The sequence below is a fragment of the Numida meleagris genome, chromosome 14 (assembly GCF_002078875.1).
Source record: "Numida meleagris isolate 19003 breed g44 Domestic line chromosome 14, NumMel1.0, whole genome shotgun sequence".
Taxonomy (NCBI): Eukaryota; Metazoa; Chordata; class Aves; order Galliformes; family Numididae; genus Numida; species Numida meleagris.
In genome coordinates this window covers 3,596,458-3,606,326 of record NC_034422.1, presented here as the reverse complement: position 1 = coordinate 3,606,326, position 9,869 = coordinate 3,596,458, and the positions used below count along the sequence as shown (strand labels likewise).

The following is a 9,869-nucleotide window of genomic DNA, read 5'->3' as shown; positions in this document are numbered from 1 at the left end:
CCTCCTCCTCCTTTATTCTGCACTCGGATAAACCAATCCCCACCTCTCGGCCAGAAAGTCCGGAGCCGTGACCCGCTCTAGGAAGAGGAAAATCCCCGGAGGAGCCCGCTGCACCGAAAGCCGCCCGGGACATGTGCGACTGGAAGAGGTGATCGCTCGGATCTGCCCTGATCGCTTTGCCTTCGCTTCGAGGGAGGAGCGGGAAGGGTGCTGGAAAGACGGCTCGCGAAAGTGGAAGCCCGGCGAAAAGAAAGTTGCCGGGCTCCCCGCAGTAAGTTTCGCGCATCTGTGCGTTGGGGGCACTTCTTCCTCCCCTGGCCGTTCGCGAACTTCCCCGCCCGCCTCCCCGCACCGCCGGCGGGGCCGGGGCCGAGCGGCCCGGGCGATGCTGACCTGAGCCCCGCCGTGCCCTCCGCGCTGCCTCGCCGGGGCCGGGCGCGATGCAGCCCCCGCCGCAGTGACCCGCCACACTGACCCCCGCCCTCCCCGGCCGCCATGGGGCCAGCCGCAGGGAACCTGGTGCAGGCCGTCCTGGCGCTCTGCTGGCTCGCAGGGCGCTGCGCGGGGATAAGCTCCATAGACATTGAGCGCCCCGGCGACGGGAGGTGCCAGCCGATAGAAATCCCCATGTGCAAGGATATAGGGTACAACATGACGAGGATGCCGAACCTGATGGGACACGAAAACCAAAGGGAAGCGGCCATTCAGCTGCACGAGTTTGCCCCCTTGGTGGAGTACGGTTGCCACAGCCATCTGAAATTTTTCCTCTGCTCCCTCTACGCCCCTATGTGCACTGAGCAGGTTTCTACACCGATCCCAGCCTGCAGGGTCATGTGCGAGCAGGCGAGGCTGAAATGCTCTCCTATCATGGAGCAGTTCAACTTCAAATGGCCAGACTCCTTAGACTGCAGCAAGCTGCCCAACAAGAACGACCCCAATTACCTGTGCATGGAGGCCCCCAACAACGGGTCAGACGAGCCGCCCAGGGGATCCAGCATGCTGCCACCCATGTTCCGGCCACAGAGGCCCAGCAGTGGCCATGACCTGCAGCAGCACAAGGACAGCCTCAGCAGGACCTCCTGTGAAAATCCGGGCAAGTTCCACCATGTGGAAAAGAGCGCTTCCTGCGCACCACTCTGCACCCCGGGGGTTGATGTTTACTGGAGCAAGGATGACAAGCAGTTTGCTGTCATTTGGATTGCTATCTGGTCCATTCTGTGCTTCTTCTCCAGCGCTTTCACTGTACTCACTTTTCTGATAGATCCTCAGCGCTTCAAGTACCCCGAGAGGCCCATCATCTTCCTTTCCATGTGCTACTGCGTCTACTCAGTGGGGTACATCATCCGCCTCTTTTCGGGTGCTGAGAGCATTGCCTGTGACAGGGACAGTGGCCAGCTCTATGTCATCCAGGAGGGACTGGAGAGCACTGGCTGCACCATTGTGTTCCTGGTTCTGTATTACTTTGGTATGGCCAGTTCCTTGTGGTGGGTAATCTTGACTTTAACTTGGTTTCTAGCGGCTGGGAAAAAATGGGGGCACGAAGCAATTGAAGCAAACAGTAGCTACTTTCATTTGGCAGCCTGGGCCATTCCAGCTGTGAAGACCATAATGATCCTAGTTATGAGAAGGGTGGCTGGAGATGAGCTGACAGGGTTGTGCTATGTTGGAAGCATGGATGTGAATGCCTTGACCGGGTTTGTACTCATTCCTTTGGCTTGTTATCTAATCATTGGCACTTCTTTTATTCTTTCTGGTTTTGTGGCCCTTTTTCATATCAGAAGGGTGATGAAAACAGGTGGAGAAAATACCGACAAGTTGGAGAAACTTATGGTCAGGATTGGTGTCTTCTCAGTCTTGTACACAGTGCCTGCAACTTGCGTGATAGCTTGCTATTTTTATGAAAGACTTAACATGGATTATTGGAAAATTGTGGCAACTCAACAGAAATGCAAGATGAACAATCAGACTAAAAATTTAGACTGCATGATGAATAATTCCATTCCAGCAGTAGAAATTTTTATGGTCAAAATTTTTATGTTGTTAGTCGTGGGCATTACTAGCGGTATGTGGATCTGGACTTCCAAGACTCTTCAGTCCTGGCAAAATGTTTGTAGTCGAAGATTAAAGAAGCGAAGTAGGAGAAAACCTGCAAGCGTTATTACCAGTAGTGGAATCTACAAAAAACCTCAGCATCCACAAAAAACTCACCTTGCAAAATATGAATCAACATTGCAACCACCCACCTGTGTATGAATAGGCTCTAGATGAAGTCACAAACATCCACAATAGCAGTCAAATATTGAAAATTAAATGGTGCTTTTTTTTTTTTTTTTGTCAGAGGACACTTTAATACCTCAAGGCAAAAAGTGTCATAGTGAATTCAGGACCTGGTTAAATACTGAATATGCTGAAGGTAAATGTACTTATGGAAAGGTTTTCAGTGAAAGAAATATTGTGAACTAAAACAGCCTCTTCTGTTACTAATTTTTAGCTATGTACTTCATCCGGCCCTCTGATAGTTAAAGAAAAACAGACAAAAAACCACCACCAACAACAAAATACCTTGTTTAACTTTTTAATGTAGCTGAGCTGGATTTCCTACAGGTTTTTGAGTAACCAGATATAGCCAAGTTTTATGGAGCAATGACTTTCTTTTGAAAGCACCCAAGTGAGCATTGTCTCTTAAGGAGAACGAAGGTCCCCCAGAGGCTTGTCCTCAGTGAGTGTGCTGGTCTGTGAAAGCAACTTCCGTGCTAACTTTGAGAGAGAGAGAAATCCTTTACAACTCATCTCAGCCTGCTGGGTTTGGGGTGCCTAAAAATAGGTTCAATCTATAATGCTCACCAATATTCTTTCACTAGAGGAGAAACTTCCTGCACCAGACACAAACTTTGTGAATAAGAATAAAGTGCAATACATTTTTTTTTTCTTACCATGACATGAAAAGAGAAACAAGTATTTTGCTGTACATAAAGACAACAAAAGAAATCTCTTAACAAAAGAACTAAGAGGTCTAGTCCTCAGAAACCCTTTAGTGTTACATTTTGTGGCTTTTTAATGGAAATCAAGCCAATGTTATACACGTTTGGACTGATTTGTGGAAAAAAAAAAAGGGGGAGGGGGGTGTCAATTCAAAGAGACCCAAAGGGCTTATTGACTCTTTCTATTGTTAAACAAATTCTCACTATGAATAGATCAAGAAGCACTAGATTCTGCAAAGGGAAGCTTTGTATAGAGTGATGCTCTTTACTGTGCTGGGGGTGCACAGTTTTGGCTGTATATATTTGTAATATACAATTATTTTTCATGCTCCACTATTTTATTAAAAATAAAATATGCTCTTTAGTTTGATAATTTTGTGTTTTCTAAACTTTCTCTAATGTGCTTTGTGGTTAATAAACTTGCTCCTTCAGTCATTTGATAAAAGCACACTTTGAATACAATAGTTGTTATACTTGACTGCACATATAAGCAGATAGAACAAAAATTTCCTCCAAAGGAATTGCTAGTTGAAATCAAATATGAGGGTTTTGAAGTTACGTCTTTCTGTGAACCTCTGCAGTTGAGGAAACTGAATGGCAAGAAGCTTTAGTGATGTAAAAAAAAAAAAAAAAAGCTGCAGCCATGTAGGGTAGTACCATGTTTGCAAAGCACAGCGATTACAACAATGATCCTTGGTTAACACCCCTGTAAAATTTGCATAGGGTATGTTCAGCATGTTAAAGCAGTTTGAATGCAATTCAGCCTCTACTCTTCAGGGACCTTTTTTCTCTTCTAACGTTACTGAATGCATGTTATTTGGGAAAAGAACGGAGGAAAGTTCAGGGGAAAGAAGAGAAGAAATCTAAACACAGAATTTGAATGCTACTTTAGGAAAACCATCTGATTAAAATTGTAAATACGTTTTCAAAAAGTTTTTAGTGGAACACCATTTCTATGAACCTGAAGTTTTCCATGGAGTTAACTAATAGGCTGTGTGATCACCTGGAGAGATAGTAATACAAGCTCACTTTCTCACACAGGCTGTTCTAGAAACCCTTTGTCAGGCACCTCACTGCAGAAAGGAGAGGTCTTAATGGGACTTTACAGAGTGCAGTCCCCGTGACTGTCAGCTTGCGGTGCTTGGGAAGGTTACAGCAATAGGACTTCTTTCAGTGGCCTGGTTTTTCAGGAGTACATGCAGAGATGCAAATATGTTTTTGTCTTCCTGTAGTCTTGAAGTGTTTCTAGCAATGCCTAGGAACTTGAATGACAAAAATGGTCTTCCATAATGCACGCATGCAAAGGAGCTTTCAATATAAAATTTAGTTCAGGTGGAAGGGAAGGAGATGGATATTTTTCTGCTATTGTGCATGTGTGCCGCTGTTGGATGCGCAGCTCTGTAGATGCTCTGCAAGTTAATCCTGTCAGAGCACACCCTGCTGGAGCCAAAGTAGGGCACTGCAGGAAACAAATCCACTTCTGAAACTACTGAATTAATGCTTTAGCATCTGTATATGTTCTAGTTAAAATCGATTATGTTAGATCCCATGAAATACAAAGTTTTAATATAGTCTGCGTATTGCAAGTTACTGTAGGAGTCCTTCCAAGATGAGTTTTGTTACTGTGCATGTCACCTTGACAGTAGTCTTGTGCGCCTTGCCAGTACCGTGTCTGCCTCATGCAAATTTCATCTCTGATGCAAAAGTTAGCACTTCTCTTGTGCTGAGCCACTTGTCTAGGGAATGTTTCAGGCTTCATCTTAATGTATTAGCCACTGAAATCAGCATCTCGCTATTATTGCAGACTACAGAATTTCGTTTGCTGTCATTGTTGGTCAATTATTTTCACAATCTGTTATTTGGATTTTGCAAAAGAAAACAAAGTGAAGAAAGTTCAGCGTTGGCTGAATTCCTGCTGCCATTCTGAGCTGAACCAATTGTCAGCATAGGTCTGGTCCTCCACTGTCGCCAGGGCAGAACTGCACGTTCTCCCATGAAAATACCAGATCTGAATGCCTGGCTAGATTCTCATGTCACCAAAAAATCCATGTTAAACTATAAACTGGAAGTTTGGATTTTATTTCCCCTTTGTAATTATTCAGGGTTTTTTATATTTTTTAATTATTATCTTAGCTAGGAAGCAATTCTAGATTCTTCAGGTGTATAATTATACTGACTTTTTACATGAGGACTAATGTGCAGTAAATGTAGGAGAGTATAATAATACAAGGACATTAAGAATTAGTTCATTCAGAAATTGTACTTCTTGCTGTCCTATAACTCCTACAAGTCTTAACACTTCAATATTGAAGTTGCTATATACGGTATTGGAAGCCTACAACTGTTAAGGAAAAACGATATTTTTATAAAATGTTAGTGATTTAGTATAGTATTAATAACTTGTTTTTGTCCTAGAAGTCTGCACATTACTTAGAAATAATAATAAACAAAGTATTTGAAAAAAAACTGTCAAAAATATTCTCTATTAAACTTCTTTATTTTTCATAGTAATTTTATATTTTAGTAAAATCCTGTTGGTACTTTTAGCTGTTGAATTTGATAGGATTTTTCTTTACATACTGTCAAGGCCTGTTGGCTATTTGCTTATCAGTGGATTTTTAAGAAAAATATGTGAATATATTAACAATTCAGTCACTCCATAGGAAACTTGTTGAGGAAGGAATGCAAGCCCAGAACTTCCTCCTGGAGAGGATGTCTTATGGCAGTGCAGTGACATTTATCTTGATATTGTTTTGCTCAACTAAAAATTTCTCAAAAAAAAAAAAAAAAGAAGCTGTTGGTGTATGTATATGCTAACCAAGAATCTAACGCTTGCCCCGGCTTCTGTCTGAGAGTTCTGTTCTCTCCACACTAGAGGAGGGTAGAAATTGTCTTGAACTGTGTAGGTTATGGTGGTGCAGATCACATCTCGACACTGAGGTACCATCTGTGTATATGTTAGAGGCAGGCAGAAGAAAGGCAAAAAAAGTACATTTTCTGGTGAGAGCAGCTTGTTGGAGTATTTTTTTTTGAATAGACATTATTGGGCTGAGAAAATGAGATCAGCAGGGAAAAATTAGATTTGGGAAAAAAAACACAAAATTTATTCTTTCTACAATATATCTTGTTTCTTCGTGAAATGTCAGTGATTCTTATAAATAGAAAGAGAATTAAGCTCGGTACTTTCAGAAGTTTTGTTTGAGGTATGGCGTATCAGGGCACTTTGAACAGTACAGTGCGAGCAGTGCGGCTGGAAGGATGTGAGCAGCTCAATCAAGGAATGTTCAGATCTCTTATCTGATTTTTCCCAAAGTAGCGTTTCATATGTATGTTATTATGAAGCCATTATTCACATATGGCTGTCATCCCATGGCTTCAAACTGTATGAAAAGCCAAGTAACAACAATGTCTGTAACATACACCCTCCTTATTCTAACATTTAAAATCTATGGCTTCAAGGGGATAGTTCTGTAATGATGGGATATTATGTGCTCAGGTGGTCTTTTGATGACAGGTGGTCTCCAGCAACAGATGGCCTCAAAGGAGAAACTTCAGTGCATTTTAGTTTAAAACATTTACACATTTCTCTAAAAAAAATTTGAAATGCTATCCTTGTGTAATGTTCTTAAGTATTTTAGACAGAGTAGCCAAGTTATTAACACTGACAGATGATAAATCAGGGCATCCTTTAAAAGGTGGGTGATGGTGATTATGTGGTCTTGGAGCTTGCTTTGATCAGAAGTGACAGGCCTGTAAGGTCTGTGCCACTCAATCCCCCCTGGAGGGAGATCAGCACCTGTTTGCACTTTGAGGCTCCTCTACCTCCCACTGCCTTCCAGCACTATTTCATCTTTTTTAACACACTTGATGTTGATTGGCTTTAAGCGAAGTCATTATTCATTTACAGAACACTCCCTGATGGAGCTTACTCAAAACCGTATTTCAGTAGGAGTGTTTGTGCTGTTACGCTGAAGGTTGTATCAACATTCCCATTATAAAACTTTCATTTTCAGGGAGCTACAGAGTTAAAATCACCCTGAGTGCCAATATTAATCTCTTTCATATTTTCCCTGAACAATAGTATGCATTGCCTATGAATAAGTTTGTATATCGTGATATGCTTATCCAGAAGAGACATGTTAGCAGGTTTGTGAAACAAACGAGCTCTGGTATGGTAGAAAATGTTCTAGCTGTTTCAGGTAGCTTTGTCTTATTTTTGAAGTGTAATTGATACTCCTAGAAAACAGCACAAAACAAGGATTTGACTTCACCAGTAAAAGACATAGGACAAACTACAGAAATCAGTGTCCATTGGTTATTTAGTGTTGTATATACAGGACTTTGGGATGGGCTAGGTGGGCTTAGATGCAAATACACACTGCAGTCAGTGGTATCTCATTAGTTAATTCCGGTGTATCTGAGAACAGATGTTGTTCGTGCCGTTGGTTTGGGAGCCCAATTCTGCCTTTCCTGTATTAGCAAAGTTAAAGCTTTGGGGAGCTGTACATCAAAGGCAGGATTGAGTGATCGTTGTGTATATTTGTAGGGCATTGTTTAAAAAGGAATTCCTTCAATTTGTTATCACTTGTTTCTTCCTTCTATTCTTCATGATCTCCTCATAGATCTGCTCTGCTGAAATCAATGGGTGTCCAACTAATTTCAGCGTGTGCTTTGAACCAAACTTCCTATCTCAGGGAAACCACATGGTACAGGAAAACTCCTTAGTTTGAAGATTTTTTTCCAAATCAGACCTTTTCTTTTAACAAGTCTTGATACAAAAAAATCGTGATATGAAAAAAAAATCAAGGAGTGGAAATTATTTCAATTTTATTTTTAAAACACGCTACTGTGTTAGAATACATACAGTATGTTCCAAAATCAAGTGTTATTTTCAAAATGAAATTCAGAAGTACTGGGTGTTGATAATGTTGAAATGAAATGGAATTTTTTTTTCTTTCTTTTTTTTTTTTTTCCCTGAGATCACTGCTCTTAGATTTTTTGCAGAACGTTCTGTATTAACAGATCTACATTTCCTGGCATGAACACCCCTTCAAAAATTCTTCAGTCAATTTAAATCTTTGCTCATGAGCCTTTTGTCACCTTTTCCAAGGGAGAGGACCTATGGTATCAATGGGAGCTAAGGATGAAGAGCAACATTTTGAGTCTAGCCTACGATGTGCTCTTCATTTCCTCCTTTCTTCACTGATCAGCACTTCCCTTCCCTTCCCCTCTCTTCCACTGCTGATCAGTCTTTCATCATCTGCATGTGACTTGCTTCTTTTACCCTCCTCTCAAGTGATCCCATCCTTCCAGCCTCTAATCTGCCCACACACCGCTTTCTGTGCTACTGGCCCGTAGCTGGGACTGCTTTGAGGTTTTTTGTTCCATATAAACGAAAAGATATTTCAAAACTTGTTTTTTATCTTTCTTTTTGGGTAAGGAGTGTGGAAAGAAACAGAAGTTCAAAGTTCTGAGCTACCAAAGGTGCTGATGAACACAGGAGTCTGTCAGGAAGAGACTGTCGGCTCTGAGCAGGCGCCTTAAACTTGAAAATACTCTTTTACTGAGAACAAGTTTGGTTCTGTCTCGTATGTTTGTTATTTTACATTTCCTTTATTTGAGTCTGATACCTGTCTGTGTGAAATTATAAACAGGAAAGAAAGAAAGAACATAGGATCGATTGATAAAACAGGAAAAAAAAATACAACAAAACCCACCCAAACATTCAAAAGCTTTTAGCCTGAGGAGAGGCTTGTACGCCCAAAGCTTGCAAGTTTTTCCCAGTTATACCCAGCTGAACTAATAGACATATCTGCTCATTTTTCTCATGCCCTTAGATCCTCAGAAATCCTAACAATGCTACACTTAGAGCTATGTTAGAAATAGTAATGATGAGACTGATTTTGACCTTCATGGTTCTTGAAACAAATTTTAAAACTGAACTATGAACACTAGAATTGTTTGATAACATTAGAAGTCATGATATTGAAATCCAGATTTTTTATATTATTTCTGTTATGTAATTTTTCACCTTTTTAAGATTTTTTTCAACCTGGTCAAAATTTTAATTTGTATTGCCAGAATGTTTCCTTGTAAATTAACTTTTAAGTAAAGGACAGATTCCTATTGGAGTTTTAGGCTTTTAAATTACTGTAGGTGTTGAGTTTACATCTTTTTTTTCATTACATAAAGTAACTTTCTTTTTTTTCTGGGATACTCATTTAGTAATCATATATGGCAACTTCCCTAGATCTCTCAGTCTCTTGCAATAATATCTGTTTTTTTTTTTAGTTTGTTTAACAAACCTTTTATGTTTGACAGAAGACGTTGGTAACATTTTCATAAGTTATTCATTGAAAAATAGTAGAGAATAAAAATGAAGCCATGGATTGTGCAAATTATACTCCTACACAGTTCCTGCAAAGAAATAGTTGTGATCCTGGGCTGTATATTCTGCTTTGTTTCTTTCTTGCTGCTGAGATAGGAACATAAAGAGTGGACCAAGTTTTGTGTTTATCTTCATCTGTAACAGCTTTTCAGGAACGCCTTTGGATACCTGAGATAGAATCTGTAAGAAGGATTTTGATGTTTTCTTACTGTAGAGTTGTTTGTGATAACAAATTTCACAATAATATGTCGATATTGAAGGAGCTGGAACTTTGCAAATTGTCTTTCTCCAAAAGAGAGTGGAGAAAGAAAACTGAACATAGGTAGTAAGTAGGTTAAGGATGCTGAGAACAGAGCCCTGGGAGATGAGGAATGAAGGCAGGAACAGCCTCAAGGGAGTTGTCATTATGTAAGTCATAAGGAAGAGAGTCACAAACACAACAGCTGAATTATTTTAAATTAATATCATTCGATTCCCAGGAGCGTTGGTTTCCATCATAC

At 40.6% G+C, this 9,869-nt stretch overlaps 1 protein-coding gene across 1 annotated transcript; it reads left to right on the top strand.

The window, feature by feature from the left end:
* On the top strand, positions 476 to 3,335 carry FZD10 (frizzled class receptor 10). Its single transcript, XM_021413107.1, has one exon. It carries the CDS (start codon positions 496 to 498, stop codon positions 2,251 to 2,253), a length of 1,758 nt encoding a protein of 585 aa, XP_021268782.1. The 5' UTR covers positions 476 to 495; the 3' UTR covers positions 2,254 to 3,335.

What these genes read in the sequence shown, in the direction of transcription:
- FZD10 (XM_021413107.1), top strand. Translation starts at nt 496, where the DNA reads ATGGGGCCAGCCGCAGGGAACCTGGTGCAGGCCGTCCTGGCGCTCTGC.